General features: G+C 39.6%; 3 protein-coding genes and 1 pseudogene across 10 annotated transcripts in view; 2 read left to right on the top strand and 2 right to left on the bottom strand.

Annotated features, from left to right (window-relative positions):
- LOC104591527 (O-fucosyltransferase family protein) overlaps positions 1-6,648 on the bottom strand; it is a 29,983-nt gene extending 23,335 nt beyond the window's left edge. For both annotated transcript variants that reach the window (XM_088902495.1, XM_010250388.3), the window contains exons 1-4: positions 6,228-6,648; positions 5,415-5,465; positions 5,223-5,313; positions 3,307-3,383 (exon numbers count right to left, since the gene is read on the bottom strand). In XM_088902495.1, coding sequence (XP_088758621.1) covers positions 3,307-3,383; positions 5,223-5,313; positions 5,415-5,465; positions 6,228-6,524 — 516 coding nt within the window. In that variant the 5' untranslated portion in view covers positions 6,525-6,648. The remainder of the gene's footprint in view (positions 1-3,306; positions 3,384-5,222; positions 5,314-5,414; positions 5,466-6,227) is intronic.
- A 387-nt stretch (positions 6,649-7,035) lies between these two features.
- On the top strand, positions 7,036-7,464 carry LOC148792001 (ABC transporter B family member 1 pseudogene; annotated as a pseudogene).
- Positions 7,465-8,702: 1,238 nt separating this feature from the next.
- LOC104591528 (NDR1/HIN1-like protein 26) lies at positions 8,703-9,638 on the top strand. Its single transcript, XM_010250389.3, has one exon. It carries the CDS (start codon positions 8,881-8,883, stop codon positions 9,568-9,570), a length of 690 nt encoding a protein of 229 aa, XP_010248691.1. The 5' UTR covers positions 8,703-8,880; the 3' UTR covers positions 9,571-9,638.
- A 993-nt stretch (positions 9,639-10,631) lies between these two features.
- Positions 10,632-15,748, bottom strand: LOC104591529 (serine/threonine-protein kinase AFC2-like). 7 transcript variants are annotated; one of them, XM_010250391.3, is made up of 12 exons: positions 15,422-15,748; positions 14,319-14,511; positions 13,561-13,587; positions 13,122-13,275; positions 12,950-12,998; positions 12,736-12,850; positions 12,365-12,456; positions 12,122-12,278; positions 11,946-12,010; positions 11,733-11,830; positions 11,512-11,614; positions 10,632-10,927 (listed from the first exon to the last, which is right to left on the bottom strand). In XM_010250391.3, the coding sequence occupies exons 1-12, from the start codon at positions 15,518-15,520 to the stop codon at positions 10,778-10,780; spliced, it is 1,302 nt and encodes a 433-aa protein (XP_010248693.1). In that variant the 5' UTR covers positions 15,521-15,748; the 3' UTR covers positions 10,632-10,777. The 7 variants fall into 7 exon arrangements, with proteins under 7 accessions (XP_010248693.1, XP_010248692.1, XP_088758639.1 ...); XM_010250390.3 differs by having other exon boundaries at positions 12,122-12,293; positions 15,422-15,747; XM_088902513.1 differs by lacking the exon at positions 14,319-14,511 and having other exon boundaries at positions 12,122-12,293; positions 15,422-15,697.
- Between the last annotated feature and the right edge of the window lie 391 nt (positions 15,749-16,139).

Raw genomic sequence — 16,139 nt, 5'->3', positions numbered from 1 at the left:
CAATAGCAAATTGGCCCCTTAATTACCTCGGTTTGCCATTGGGTGATAACCCTCATAAAGGTGAGTTTTGGGTTCCGGTTGTGGAGAGGTTTGAAAAGAATTTAGCAACTTGGAAGAAAAATTATTTCTCTTGGAGGGAGAACCACTCTAATTAGGTCTACTTTAGCTAACCTTCCTGTTTACTTTTTGTCAATCTTCAAGATTCCGACAAAGGTGGCTAGTAGATTAGAAAAACTAATGAGAGACTTTCTCTAGGAGCCGGGGGAGGAGAAGAAGGACCATAGGGTGGGGTGGGAGATGGTTTGTAGGAGTAAGAGGGAGGGAGGTTTGGGTATCGGGAACATAAGGAATAGGAACTTGGCTCTTCTAGGGAAATGGCTTTGGAGGTTCTCACTGGAGAAGGACAAACTTTGGGTGAAGATAGTGGGAAGTATTCATGGGGTTGCAGCAAATGGAAGGGACTCTAGGATTCTGGCAAGGAGTACAAGAGCATCTCCTTGGAAAGCTATTCAAGCTATTCTACCTTTGTTTTCTCCATGGATCAAGCAATCTCATTAATTTTTGGGAACATGTTTGGATTGGGGACTCCACCCTAAAAGACCAACTCCCAAGCCTTTTTGCCCTTTCCACTTTTAAAAATGAACCGGTGTCTTCATTCGTTGTTCCTTCTAAATCTATTTCTGGGGTCGGCTGGAACTTGGGCCTACAAAGAGATATTAGGGACATAGAGCTTGATGGTATCTCATCACTGTTATCCATTCTTGAAGGGGTGTTCCTAGAGCCAACAAAGGCAGATAGTGGAATTTGGACTCTCACCCCCCTAGTTCTTTCACTTGTGCCTCTTTCTTTCGTGCTCTCACACATTCTTCTTCTTCTGGCTTGTCTTTCCCTGTTAAAGAGGTGTAGTGTCATCCTATACCTCCTAAGGTTGGGAGTTTCTGTTGGTAAGCCTTTTTGGAAAGAGTTAACATAGCAGATTTACTTCAAAGAAAAAGACCCAATAGTTGTTTTTGTCCTCACTGGTGTGTCCTCTGTAAAGCTGATGATGAGTCTGGATATCACTTACTAATCTCTTGTCGGTTCACTAACATCATTTGGGAGTGGTGTACTTCTTTGTTTGGATGCAAGTGGACCCCCCCTTCGAATGTGCAAAGCCTATTCACATTTATGCCGTTTCGGCCAACAAAAAGGGCCAACTTTATCTGGAGGTGTATGAGGGCTGCAGTTTGTTGGACTATTTGTGAGGAGAGAAATTCATGAATATTTACAGATAAGGAGAGAAGTTTGGAAGCAATGCTGGAGGTCATCCACATTAGGGTTATACACTGGCTGAAAACCTTGGCTCTGTTTACATAATTCTCAGTTGATGAGCTGCAAAGAAAGTGGGAGGAGATAGCAGAACTTGTTCCAATGAGGAAGGCCTCAAATGTTTGTTGGATCCCCCCACCCCATGACTTTGTTAAACTGAACTTTGATGGCAGCAGCTTGGGCAATCCGGGGCCATCCGAAATAGGAGTAATAAGAGATGAACAAGGAAATCTGTTAGCTATGTATTCTGGACCAGTTGGGGTGGGAGATTCTTTGAGAGCTGAGATTCTTGCAGCTCTTTAAGGGGTACAAAGAATCAAGGATATGCATATTAACAAGCTGATCATAGAAGGAGATTTTGAAGTGGTGGTAAACTGGCTGAAAGAGGATAGTCTTAGACTTTGGAATTACAGTAATGAAAAGAGGAAATTCAAGTGGTTGACTAAGGACATGGAAATTCAATACAAATGGGTAAAAAGAAGTGTGAACTCTTTGGCAGATGGTCTAGCTAGACAAGGGGTGAACAGGCATTCTATTTTTTGGGCTCTCTTGTAATTTTTGTTCTTTTGATGTTTAATGGTTGTTCTTCGGAGCTAAGATTGTTTAGCCCCCTTGCCCTGTAATTTTCTCATACTTTTAATATTAATTCAATCCACAATTATTGATCAAAAAAAATACATACGAAATACAACATTTTGTACTCTACATATTTGTATTTCTACTCCTTCCAAACTGAGCCTATGCAAAAAATAAAACAAAACAAAAGTTAGCAGAAAGTAGGGGTGCAACTTGGGCGGGTCCAGCCCAAGCCTGAACTAACCCAGCCTGAAATTTTACACAAGCTGGGCATGGATTTTTGGTCCTCGGGCCGAGCTCGGGCCCAAGAAGTCAGTCTTTTTAATTTTTCGGGTCGGGCCTAGCCCTTAGATATCCCGAGCCCGGCTTAACTATACACATTCATACATACATATGTACATATATGTTTTGCATACATGTTTGCATAAATAATAGCCCGCATTATATATATATATATAATATTAGGGTGGATTCATTGACCAACCCAAGCCCGACCAGGGCCCAAGCCCAACCCAAGTGCATCAAATTATAATGCGGGCTGGGCTAGGGTTGGGAAGGTCGGGCTTGACCTCGGGCTCGGTCCAGGCTCGGGCCTTAAGTCCAAATTTTAAGGTCGGGCCTGGGTTAACCATAAACCCAGCCCAACCCGCCCGACTTGCACCCCTAGGGATGAAGATTTGAGAATGGGAAAGCAAAACCCACAAGACACATAGTTGAAGACAGTAACAAATGGAATGCCAAAGAATCAATCTTCATGCTACAACTTATGAACAGTAAAATTGCCACCACAAGTGCAAATGGATTAGATAGAACAATGGGAAGATCTGAAAGAAAATATCATCGCTCCCAAATCTAAAAGCATGACAGTGTATTTGGAGGACAAAGGCATAGGTAGGCCTCAAGTCTATGATAGATGGATGGACTACACAAGGTCAAGGACATAAATCTTGGTATATTTGCATTTGCAGTATGAATTGAGAATGTTCCAGCTCAACAACCTGTACAAAGAAGGCTTTTCACCAAATAGAAGATAACCATTAAAAGCATTTATGCATAGTACTACATAATAAACTATATAATATACCTCCCTTTAGAGCTAGCAAAAGTAATGTTTATAAAATAATAAAATCATAAATTAGTGTGCCAAACACTAAAGCCTGGGAAATAGTGTTTAAGTAGATCCAACACAACACAGCATACACTAGGGGAAGTTCATTAAAGCATAACTACAATAAATTAGTTTAGTTAAATTATGATTTCATGCTTTTTGTTGCACAAGTATTTCTGCTTTGGGTGTTTTTGCTTTGAAAAACACACATTACCAAACTCTGGAGATTTTTTTTTGATGTCGAAGCACAAAAGTACTTTGGAAAAGCTTATCTAAACATAACCTAAATGAATAACATGAACAGAAAACCTTACCGCAATTCTTTGCTGATTTAGACCACCTTCTGCATGGATAAAAATATAACCAGTTGTTTCATTCTCTGGAGGAAGATCTGCACAGATCCAAAATAAAATTGTTAGATTGAAAAAAGAAGCATAACAAATTAGAGATTCAAGACAAAATGTGTATATTAGATTTACCAAATTAGCCTGACAACCTTGTCTTGATTTCTTCAGTCAATAACTTGAAGTATTTTGCTTGCACAAATCATATATACACATACATACATATATATATACCATATTTCTATATAAGATGTACATTATTTCCTCATCAACTCTCAACCTGCTTGTTTTTAAGGCAAAAGCTCAGGTCCTAGATTAGGATGATCAGGATCAACCATTTAATAATTCCACCTTGAAGATAGACTGGGTCAGATTCTGCATAAGTTCTTATCCAAAATGCATGCTTTCAAGCAAATATTTGGATAATGTCAAATTTCTAATTGAGCTCTTGGAAAGTTCTGAAAACAATACATGGACCAGACAATATAGAGACATCTGATCATGCTGAATTTGGTGTAGGCTCTCTCTTGGGTGTGACTCATACAGTGATGGATCCTGCATTCCTGCTCTTATATTTCCCTTGTGATAAGGACACAGACTGCAAATAGAGGTCTTCTGTCCAAGGCCTTGTGTCAATAATCCCTAATTTTAAATTGAAAATTTTACACTATTTCTGGAAACACCCAGGACACTCACAATTTAAAGGTCATTACTCTAAGTTGCTTCTTTTTAATTAAAAAATTGTGCCATTACTTGAAATACTCAAGAAATGAATAGCTACGTTAAATGAAGCATGTTCTCATTGGAAGACCCTTTTCTTTTTTTTTTCTTTTCTTTTTTTTTTTGATCAATAACTGTGGATTGAATCATTGGAAGACCCTTTTCTACCCTATTTATTCATAGTTAGACTTCTCAATAACCATACAAAATTAGATTGCCAGAACTTGGGCAGGAATGCAAAACAACAAGCTAAATTTGAGGGTGGGGGGAGGGGGATCCTTTTTCTATGGACCTTTTGGATAAGCATAACACCCAATTGCAACAAAACAAATTGGTAGCTATTGTATAATAATATCTTCCAATAAAATTTTTGAACCCTAGAATACAATAGCATGATCTTGGGAACTCAAAGCCATAAATCATGAAACCAATAGAAGCATGACCACAATCAACCTCAATGCATTTTTTGAAAGATTTAGAATAAGCATGATTTGGAATACATCATGATGCATTTTGACCCCTTTCTCAAAATAGGATTCATCCTTCCTAAACGAACAAAAAGTATGCTGTACCCACTAAGAATACATCATGATGCATTTTGACCACGAGTGGCAATGCTTGAAAAGAGAGGTTAGCAAGATTATTCATTCCAAGGAAGTCCAGAAATTAAATAAAACAGGGGGTGGGAGCCACATGACCCCTTTCTTTGGTGCTAGCAGCTTATCTCTATGATACACAGATGTCTAGCAACCAGGAAGGTCTGAAACTCCCCTTTTAGTACTACATGTATTATCAGAAAAATACACCAATAGTTATCCTGTACAGGCCTGATCACAGACAGAGAAGATGAAGAAGCAAAAGTCCCATGCCCAAAAAATCATCACCTTCCAATTTATCCTAGGCATTTAGCAACATTTACTTAGGTATTAATGGTCAAATCCACATCAACATGCTTGAAATTTGAACTTTTTTGTTCCTCCCATTGACATAGTGAAATCCCCCATATCAATTATTCATGTATAGTATCAAATTTTCAGCAGCACCTACTTAGTGAATTTTCTCTTAAAAAAATCACCTATGATATGCTAAAAAACTCTGGGTCTTCATAAACTGTGGAGAATAGTACAAGTGAAAAGAAACTTTATTCAAAAGTGTTACAAGATTACCTGAGATTCCACCATCACGTCGCTCGGCACATGGTTTCCAGGAGGTGGTGGCTGAATAAGGATTCTCCCAAAGTGAAGGTGCCTCTTTTACCTAAAAGAGAAGAAATGCAAGTCCAGAAGTCAATGATAGGAAACATAAACATAAGATCAAAGATAGATCATATAACCAAATTAGGGTCCTTTGAAACTTACACGTGGGCAGTGGAGGACGATACCATCTTTTCTACACAAATATGGAGCATTCTACAATTAAGTAAATGGGAAATTAGTAACGCCAATAATTTCCGCAATTGCAAAGTGATCCAGTGATCGGCATCATACATGCCAAACCATGTAACTGCAGAAGCTATAGAACAAAACTATTTCTTCACAATTTGAAACAAGAACACTGATGACAACCTGAAGTTTGAATGATGACCTATTGATCAAAAATAAACTTGAATGATGTTCTTACACAAAACTCTGTAGTGCCAAATGTTAAACCTTCAATGGCATTAAGTGCTTTAAGCATCCATCTGCTAGCATGGAAACTCTAAAGTGGAACATGGCAATAGGTTATACAAACTACGTTCTCATCGAGTAAATTATGTTAATAGACAGTTGCCACTCGAAACTCCTACCTGTTTCAGCTACTGGATCACATCGTCCGATATATTAATTCCAAGAAGACTGACGTAAATGAAGCACATGGAAATGAATAAAAGACATCAAAGGAAAAACTCTTTCTGGCCGGAGCTTATATATTGTTCAAATCATTTTACCATGGAAAATTGCCCACCAGCATTGAGTTTGAGGGAGAAATGTAGCTAAGAAAAACATCAATTTACTGGATACGTACAACAATTAGTTGCAATTCAAGGGGTGGATGAACAAAACTCAACTATATAGAGAAAACAGAATAAGATTAACGAGGAAAATGAATATGGAATCTAAAGAATATGATTACGCCGGTACAACCCTAAATGTGTGAAAGTTAAATAAAAGAAGAAAAGTGGAGAAACCTACCAATCGGTTCCAGATGGAAGGGATGGAGATCAATCCAGCAATGAGAATTAATGGGAGCACCGCAAGTGAGATCTTGGAGTGTTGCAGAGAAACCCTCGTTTCATCACTAAAATACGGAAAGAGAGATTGAAGACCGAGACAGAATGGTCTGTCTCGATCTCTGGAGTGACGATCATGGTCGTCCTCGTCATCGTCCGCCTGGTTTTTAAGTACCAGAGGTGTTGTGTCTTCTTCGCGCTTCATCGGAGACGACGATGCACGGGTTCCCATCGAGCTCGAATGCCGTAACTCCACCATCTCTCGCTTTGGACTGAATTCTTGCTTTTGTGTGGTTATGTTACTGCTACTGTTCTTGAGTTTTGAGTTCTTCGGGTCAGATCACACAAGTGGCACAACTCTCTCTCTCTCTCTCCCCACCCCACCCCACCTCAGGCCATGATCGAAAATTGTTCGCCAAGGGGAGGGTATTTTCGGTATTTAAGTACTTTTGTTTTTTTAGGTAAATTACAAAACCCCGTAAGACCCCTGTACTTTACTTTGTTTTGCGATAAAGGCCCCATGTATTATGACCGTGAGACAAAAACCCCTTTCCGTTAGTTTTCTGTTAAAGTCTGCCGTTACAATATTTTTTAATCTCCATATTATCCTTCACTGTTCATCTTCCCTGACTTCATACACGAACAGCAGTGGCAAGCTGCTGCAGCGGCGGCGGACTTCCGTTGAAGTCCTCCCTCTCTCCCAATCTCTCTTCTTCCGCCACCTTCCCAGACTTGCGAGGATTGCAGCAAGGCTGGCTCTTGTTGTCATCATGCAAAATTCAGCCCTCATGCTCGTTGCTTGCACAGCTGGGTTCATTCTGCAGTGGCAACTTTCCCTCGTCCTCATTGCTGTATTCCATGTTGTCGTTGCTGCCACCGTTTTGCAGGTAATGGAAAATTCAAATAAATAGATTTCCTGGGCGTGTTCTGCTGCAAATTACATTGTATTAAAACAAAAGATGGAATGAACTGTTCCACCTGTTTATTTATGGCCGCAGAAGATGTTCATGAAAGGTTTCTCGGGTGACTTGGAAGTTGCCCATGCCAAGGCAACGCAGTTAGTAGGCGAGGCTGTGGCAAATGTCAGAACTGTTGCCGCATTCAGTTCAGAGGCAAACATAGTCTGCCTCTTCTCCTCCAGCCTCGATTCACCCTTGAGACGCTGTTTTTGGAAGGGACAGACTTCTGGAAGTTGCTAGGGAGTACCACAGTTCTTACTCTATGCCTCGTATGCCCTTGGATTGTGGTATGCGTCCTGGCTGGTGAAGCAGGATATCTCTGATTTCTCAAAAAACAATCAAGAGTGTTCATGGTCCTCATGGTGTCTGCCAATGGCGCGGTTGAGACGCTCACTCTCGCTCCTGACTTCATCAAGGGTGGTCGTGCCATGAGCTCAGTCTTCGACCTCCTTGATTGGAAGACAGAAATTGAACCAGATGTCCCTGATTCTACACCTGCACCGGACAACCTAAAAAGGGAAGTCGAATTCAAGCATGTCGATTTAGCAGACGTGCAAGTCTTCCGAGACCTCAACTTACGTGCCCAAGCGGGCAAAACACTCGCCCTTGTTGGTCCAAGTGGGTGTGGCAAGAGCTCTGTTATTGCGCTTGGCTTCAAGAGCCAGCCTTGCTGCAATCCTCGCAAGGCTGGGAAGGTGGCGGAAGAAGAGAGAGGGAGGACTTCAACGGAAGTCCGCCGCCGCTGTTGTTCGTGTTTGTGAGGTCAGGAAAGATGAACAGTGAAGGGTAGTATAGAAATTAAAAAATATTGTAACAACAGACTTCAATAAAAGGGGGTTATTGTCTCATGATCCTAGTATAGGGGTCTTTGTTGCAAAATAAAATATAAAGGGTTTTTGTCACAGACCCTATATTACAGGGGGTATTTATAATTTATCCTTTTTTTTGGTAGTTGAACTATTTAACATTCGCACTTACTATATACCGCAGTTAATTCACTGAATTGCCAATCGTGACCATCCAAGTAGACATTGATCATGGAGATTGGGGTGATTTTGGATCCAGTTAATGGTGGTTTTGACTTCTGATTGGTCACTTGCGTACTTGAATGTTGCTCTGGTTCGGTGTCGGTGACACGGTACCGCTAGTTACGGTGAGCGGCATGATCGGATTATTTTGGGGCCACGCCAATCTGATACTGTGATACTCAAGCCGGAGATCTCAAAGAATGTGAAGAAGAAACAACCCCCCCCCCCCCTCCACCCCTTTCTACTATTCTAGAGAACTCGGCACTGAGCTACACTGTTGATCAGTAACGGAATCCTTTCTTGGCTGCTTTATTTCTCCACTTTAATATAAGTCTTTCAAGCATTGAGATCCGGTAATGGCCAGGAATATTATTTCCTTAATCAATCCTTGTTTATGTGGATTGAACTGGTATAGCATTAGAATAGAGGCTAATTAATTAAGTAGGCTAGTAGGCTATATATCCCAAACTTGACTCGCAATTCAAAGAATGTTCGATTCTTTTCGTTCTCCCGAATTTTTCCTTTTCTTCATCATCAATTTCATCAACTCCTCCCAAGTCCCACCCATCCATCTCCCCCGCCGGGTCGCGCGCAAACCATTTCAGATCCCTCCGTGTCAGGCGCCCCCATGTCACCAAACTCCTCTCCCCACCCCCAACACCATGAGAACAATCCCTATTTCCAGCAGCAACCACAACATGACCCTAATTACTACCCGATGCACGGACTGAAGGTCCCGCAACCTCGTAGAACCAAGCCCATTACATGGTTCACAGCAATCTTCTGTGCAATCTTGTGGATGATCATCATACTGGGTGGCCTAATGGTCCTCATAGTCTACCTTGTCTACAGGCCTCGGAGTCCCCGGTTCGACATATCGAGCGCAACACTGAATGCCGCCTACATCGACATGGGATATCTCCTGAATGCCGACCTCACCATCCTCGCAAACTTCACCAACCCAAACAGGAAGATCGACGTGGACTTCCATTACATGGTCATTGATCTCTACTATGGGGAAACCCAGATTGCCACCCAAGCCATCGACCCCTTCTCCGCAACGAGGGCAGAGTCGAAGCTGCTGGATGTTCATATGGTGTCTAGCCAGGTTCGGCTCCCGTCGGGTGACAGTGGACAACTTAAGCAACAGATGGAAGAGAATAGGGTCGTACTGGACGTCCGAGGGTTGTTCAGAACGCGTTCTAATTTCGGTACTATATTTCATTATTCATATTGGTTGTATAGTCGATGTACTATTGTGCTCAACGGCCCCCCCACTGGGATCTTGCAGTCCCACAGATGCAGAACAAAGCGTTAGCAATTAAGCAACAAAATGTCGTATCTAAAATGTAAAATTAGAATGACAGATGAATTTTTTTGTGGAAAGCCCAGTATGCCTCCCTCTTCCTACGCTGAAACTTACACTTAACCAGGCATCCAGGCCTCCAGGGAGCTAGTTTCATCTTGTTCTGGATCTAACATCTAAGGTTGCCTTCATTCGAAGAGTTACCGGCGTACATCTTAAAAAGTTATTTTGGGCGAATATAGGATTAGCGATGGAATCTTGAGAATTGAGATAACTTAAGCTTTTGAATATGCTAAAGTGTATAATCATCTCCAAAACGTTGCATCTATAATCATCCCAGCAACACACCACTTGCATCAGATAATAAATACACCACCAATCCACCATATCTTGCCTCTCCAAGGATTGATCAGTTACATCTCACCGAATATACAATAAATCTTAAATCCCAATATTTAGGAACACAATGACAGAATTCTATAACCTGTGATTTCATGCTAGCTCCTTAATCAATACGTTTATAAACATAACTATTAAACGACCACAGTTCATACCGAACACTCCAAAAAAAACCCTCTTTGCTAGTACTAAATTGGATTTTCTAAATTCACATTATTATAAATTTTCCACTTGTCACTTTTGAACATGTATTAATCCTTGACCACCTCAGTAACTCACTTGAGCCTTGCAAGACAGCTCAGAAACCCGTATAAACAAGCAACTAGGTTTCTTTACCTATTGTATATGAATTACAAAAAAAAGAAAATCATCCATTTTAATTCATTTATGTAAAATCTAATACAAAAGCTTAAAACATTGCCACGGCTATTGCGTGCTCATTCTACGAATGAAAAATGCATAATCAGGAACCGGAAAAGACAACCGAGAATCCTATTCAAACATGGGACTCCGCAACACAAGAAAAATAGCATGCAACTCGTCGCATGCTGCTGATTGAGCTTTTTTTCTCGTTTGAGTGGGGGATCCTACTGCTCATACGCAAATGTTACCTTGTATCAACAAATGCGCACGGGTGAAAGCTTTCGCTGACAAATGAAAGATAAATGAAAAAATTCACTCAAACATTCTCTCCTCTTGAACATCATAAGAACAGAAACTGTTTTCTATACATTCGGGAGATAACCAAAAAGCTTCGGCACCCCGCATCATAAAAATCATTCACGGGCCAAAGTTTATCTATACAACCTACTACTGTACATTATAATCTCCTGTGATAATCCCTTGTAAAGAAAGGATGTCTGAGGGCTTCGCGTGCGGTTAGCCGATCCATGGGGTCATACTTGAGCAAACCTTGCAACAAGTCTATAACATCCCCAGCAGAGTGGTCAACATGCTGCATAACTAGGTTCTACAAAAACAAATGATAAAAAAAAGGGATTAGGAAGAGCTAGAGGAGATTGAAATGATGCATGGATTAATTAAGAAATAGAGAGAAGCAAATGGGCTTGCGAACATTATACTGCTGCATTAATTAAGAAATAGAGAGAAGCAAATGAGTTTGCGAACATTATACTGCTGCAACAGCCTAGGAATCTATAATTTTGGTAGCGAGGCCAAGAAGTATCAAATCAAATACGCAAGTGGAAGAAATCTCAACATTTTGCGCCAGGTGTCGGCCTCGTTAAGTAACACAAAATATTAAACCGAGTTTGAAACTTGTGTCTACCTTGGTGCAAATGCTCCCCATCTCCCACACTATACTACCCACTATTTACCCGATCCAAACCCAACTATTATGCATTTACTTGTTCAGTCGGGCTCAGGTTGGATTAGGCCTGAATCCGACGACACAAGGTCTCGACCAAAGTTTAAAACAGTCCCGAGTTCTTTTGGATCAGCCCAGCCCACAGCCCAAAAAATCAGGTTGGGACGCGGCCCAAGTTGCACTAGACATCTTCGTGACATGCAAGAGCAGGACATAAAAGTATTTACCTGAAGACGGGGAAGCTTCATGACAGCTTTAATGCTTTCCCTTGATGTCGCGCCTTCGGGCCAATCAAGTCTACCCCTTCTAATGTACTTCTCCGCATGCCGACTAAAAATTGCAAACAAAGACCCAAAAAAAGAGGTTAGTAGTTACCGAGGTAAACCACAAAGACTGAAATAGAGGAAGGCAAACGCAAAATATACATGTTTCTAACAAGAGCACTTACTCTACTCGCTTCAACATGTGTTGAGGCAATGGACCTAAAACGCGCTCCATCATGGCAAGATGTTCCAAATTTTCATGGGTCTGAAACAAGGCTTCCCCCTGAACATGATACATGGGATTTGAGATTAACAATTGCAGACTAAGTTCCAACTTAACAACCCAATTAGGATTTGCTAAAATGCCAATAATTCCCTACAAAAAGAAGATACAGTACCGAGCATAACTCCACCAACATGCAACCAACACTCCATATATCACATGGAAAACTCCACCCAAGTCCTACACAAATATTAAGACAGATCTAATAATATTCCCCTTTGATCATCAATTCATCATAAATATCAATAATTTGTCAAAATTTAAAATATGATGCTACAAACAAAAACATACCAAGAATGACCTCAGGTGCACGGTAATGTCGTGTTGACACTATATAGCTGTGATCCTGATGCTCATATGTGGTGCTACCAAAATCAATTACCTTGATAGCACTTGACTTCGGCAACCTTTTGAAATAGGAACCATCCCTGGGTGATCGAGAGGAACCCTGCAATAGCAAAAACTGGAAAATTTTTAACACCTAAAATTCCGTGTCAAACACTTCAGCAAAGATATAAGCAAGAAAGCAGATACCTTGTAGTCAGGAATTTTAACATATTCTGGAGAGACAAGTAGAACATTTTCAGGCTTTAGGTCAGTATGAATGAGGCGCAAATCGTGCATGACTGAATATACAAACAGAAATCTGAATTAGCATTTATAATACTGAGGAATAAAGTTGCAGATACTCAGCTTTCCCTCTCTATAATCAGGCCCATTAAACAAAATGACAAGCGATTTAACCATGTAGTAACTTCCAAAAAAATATAGAAAAGAACACCTAGAGAGACTAGTTGTTGATTATTCATTCCCAAGCCAGTTTAAGGGAAGAGGTAATATATCTCCTATAATTGTTGCAATACAACTTGAAATCAATAGAAGGAATTGGCAGGATGACTACACACATGCAACACATTCCAACAGTTGTCTTCCAATCTCACGAACAAGATCAATGGGAAATGAGCGATAATTGTTTTTCCGAAGAAAATCGTATAAGCTTGGTCCAAGCTTCTCAAATACCTGTTAGTTAAATCATTTAGATCCATGGACAAGTCTTAACCCCCAAAACATTTGTGAAATTGGGGAAATCAAGCCATCACAAATCAATTATATACTTACAATACAGATATGATTACGATAGTCAAACCAGTTCCGTATTTGCACACAACTGCAAGGAACAAACCCACTTAACCACACAAACTTCACCTTAAAACTACTACAGCACCAACAAGCAGCAAAATAGCATACAATATAAAGATAATTGTGTCATATTAATGGAAATAGAACTAACCGACTGCCACTTTTGTCATGTTTTGCCAGTTGTTGAAGGACTTCAATTTCTATCATTGCAGCTTCACGATATTTCTTAATACCACGTACAATTTTGATGGCAACCATTTCCTTCCTTACGCTGTCCCAGCATTCCAAAACCTGTCCAAATGTCCCTGGATAACAGAAATACATAAAAGGACACTTAATATGAGAGGAAAAATGATGAAGCTTCTGAACGTGCATATATGCAATAAGTCTATACATACATGTAAAGATATTCTACATCACAGTACAAGAAAGGTGAAATAATATAAAAACTTAGCAATGGCCCGTGATTGCAGCATTCACTACCAAAGAGTATAAACAACAGACTCACTTAATTGCACTGGAAACAACAAAACTAAAAGGCATGAATTTTTTTTTTTGAATTAGCATGTTATTTAGACAAGAGAACAGACCTTCACCCATTTTGCTATGAATTCGATCTGTAACACACACACAAAAAAAACACAAACAGAAAAGTTAGGCAATGTGGCATCCAAATATACAGAATGAATATTAAATTTTTCAAGATTTTATCTACAGACATTCTCATTTGAGTTCTTTACATGAAAAACATCTAAGCAGAAGCCAACAAAATGGCAAGCACTTAAAACCCAGAATAAGCCTTTTTTCTTGAAAAAAAAAACAATTTTTCAATAAAACTATCAAATTACCATATGCATGCAATTTTGGAAAACCAAACCCACTATGCCCAATTTAATATATATATATATATATATATATATATATATATAAGAATTCTGTAACCAATCCAACTTGACACTATAGCTAGCTTAAAGCCCAATTTAAAATATTGGATGTCCATGAAGGCATGAACACGGAATTTCAACTGTAAATTGGTTTAAGGAACTCTACTGAACAAAAATAATTAAGCACAACTCTGTTAATAAACCAAAAAAGAATGAAAACCATGGTGAACAACTGAACATGTAAAGATGAGATAAAAAAACAAAAAGCTAGAAATAAGGGATGTAGAAACCTTTGAAAACTGCAAAACAGAAAAAGTAAGGGAAAATACATTAAAAGGGTGAGAATAGGAAAAACAAAAACAGGAACAAGTGAACAACAAACAGTAAATATAATCTACCAGAAGATCAAACCATGTAACATAAATGTAAAGAGCATTTCTTTAATGGTGATTAAGTGTAATTACAGCGAGAAGTTAAATTTTCTCCAAGCGCAAACATGTAATGTCCATCTTTGTCATCATCTCGCCATGGGGGAGAACCATTTCGAGCCACTCCCTTTATTAACAGAGAAGAGCTAGTATGGTCTGAGGGTGCCCTTGAAGGTGCAAAGCTTGTCAAGTTTCCAACCTCTTGCCCACAAAAATTTCCTGGCTGAGCCTACACACAGCCATCCATTCATACCACTCAACAAACATAAGAATAATTTTTTCCCTCACTTTACTATCCCCTCCCAACAAAATCCCCAAGTGATTCTGAACACCCAATAAAGAAACAATAATTTTGTAGGATGAAAATAAGGAAAGCTTACCAAACACGCGGAGAATCCATTGCAAGAAATAGAAGAGCAAAAAACAAAAACAGGTACAGTTTCACAGGAAGTTAAAAACAGTAGAAAAGAATCAAGAGTTGAAAGACTACAACGATGTTCCCTTCTAGCAAGAAACTATCTAATAAAAAGTGAATACACGCACACGAGCATCTATCTTGCTGTCTTACAAATATGGAACTCCAGTAAGTTATACTCGAGAAAGATATAAACATTTTTAACCTTTAAAATTCTTTTTCATTAAAATACAAAGTAAATGATGAAACTGCATAAGCAGATGAAGAGACAAAAGTGGAGCAGAGAAAAAGTTAATCAAATCCAAGAAGCAAATAATGAATACATATAGATCTAATGGCGAAGCAAGTAAAACATTTAGAGTTGTCAGATCCTGGAGGAAATATAACTAATTAGGTTAAAAAACTTGCTCTTTGCAAGGAATATTATTTTATGCAAAAAAAACAATAAAAAACGAATAGAAATCCGAACACATAAAATCATATGGCCTGATCTAAGCTAACGAGTATCAGATCTTGGAAGGACCAAACACAATATTAGTAGATGCGCCCAAAACATACAAATAGCTTTGCAGAATCTGACAAATAGTTCCACGAAATTTAAGAAACAACAAAATTACGGACCTTACCGGATCAAACAAGATGCACCCAAAAGAAATCCACCAGATCTATCAAGAAAAACCAGAAGATAGAAAACCAGTAGAATCAAAATGTAATTAGCAACTACCTTAGGCATCTGAGGGACATCCCAAGCTAGCTTTGGCCTCTTTCGGGGGCGTCGATCCATGTGCGTGTGCGGAAACTCCGTCAAGAACTCCATCTCCATGATCGCGAAAAAATATTACAGAAAATATGATTGAAGATATAGAAAATATGACGGGATGAATGTTTTCGGGAGAGGAGGAAACCCTAACCCTAGCAAAGGCAGCGGTAGTCCTGAGATTGGCGTACTCGCGACTCGCGACTCGCGACTCGCGACTAGTTTCAAACCCTAATGTTGACCGCTCGACCACTCCTCAGCCCTCTCATCCTTGTTGGAATTAACCCTAGTTATGGTTTTAACCATAGTTAGATGAGCTAGCTTTATAGCATTGATTCCCTCGACTTTTAGCCCCACCCACGTGGCTACGCATAAAAGGGGAGACCGGATCTCCTCCCCCACATCGGATTTGCTACTCACACGCACGTTCTATCATACATTGAAAATATCTCCCTACTTATTAGTTATTATTCATCAAAAATGTTTCCAATGCACGTTAATGTTTCTGTGACGCGCCTATTTGTGAAGAGCATATCCCGCTTAAGGGAGAAGTATCATACTATCATCCTAATATGAAAGGAGCGAAACTCAAAATACATAAATACCCTTTCACAAAAATAACATTACACGAATACCTTCTTTATTCGCACATTATTACAAAACTTTGTGTTTTATATCGAAGTCG

Source organism: Nelumbo nucifera, chromosome 4 (genome assembly GCF_055504915.1).
Source record: "Nelumbo nucifera cultivar China Antique chromosome 4, China Antique-T2T, whole genome shotgun sequence".
NCBI lineage: Eukaryota > Viridiplantae > Streptophyta > Magnoliopsida > Proteales > Nelumbonaceae > Nelumbo > Nelumbo nucifera.
Note: the sequence above shows the minus strand (reverse complement) of the source record. Positions and strands in the feature narration are given on the sequence as shown.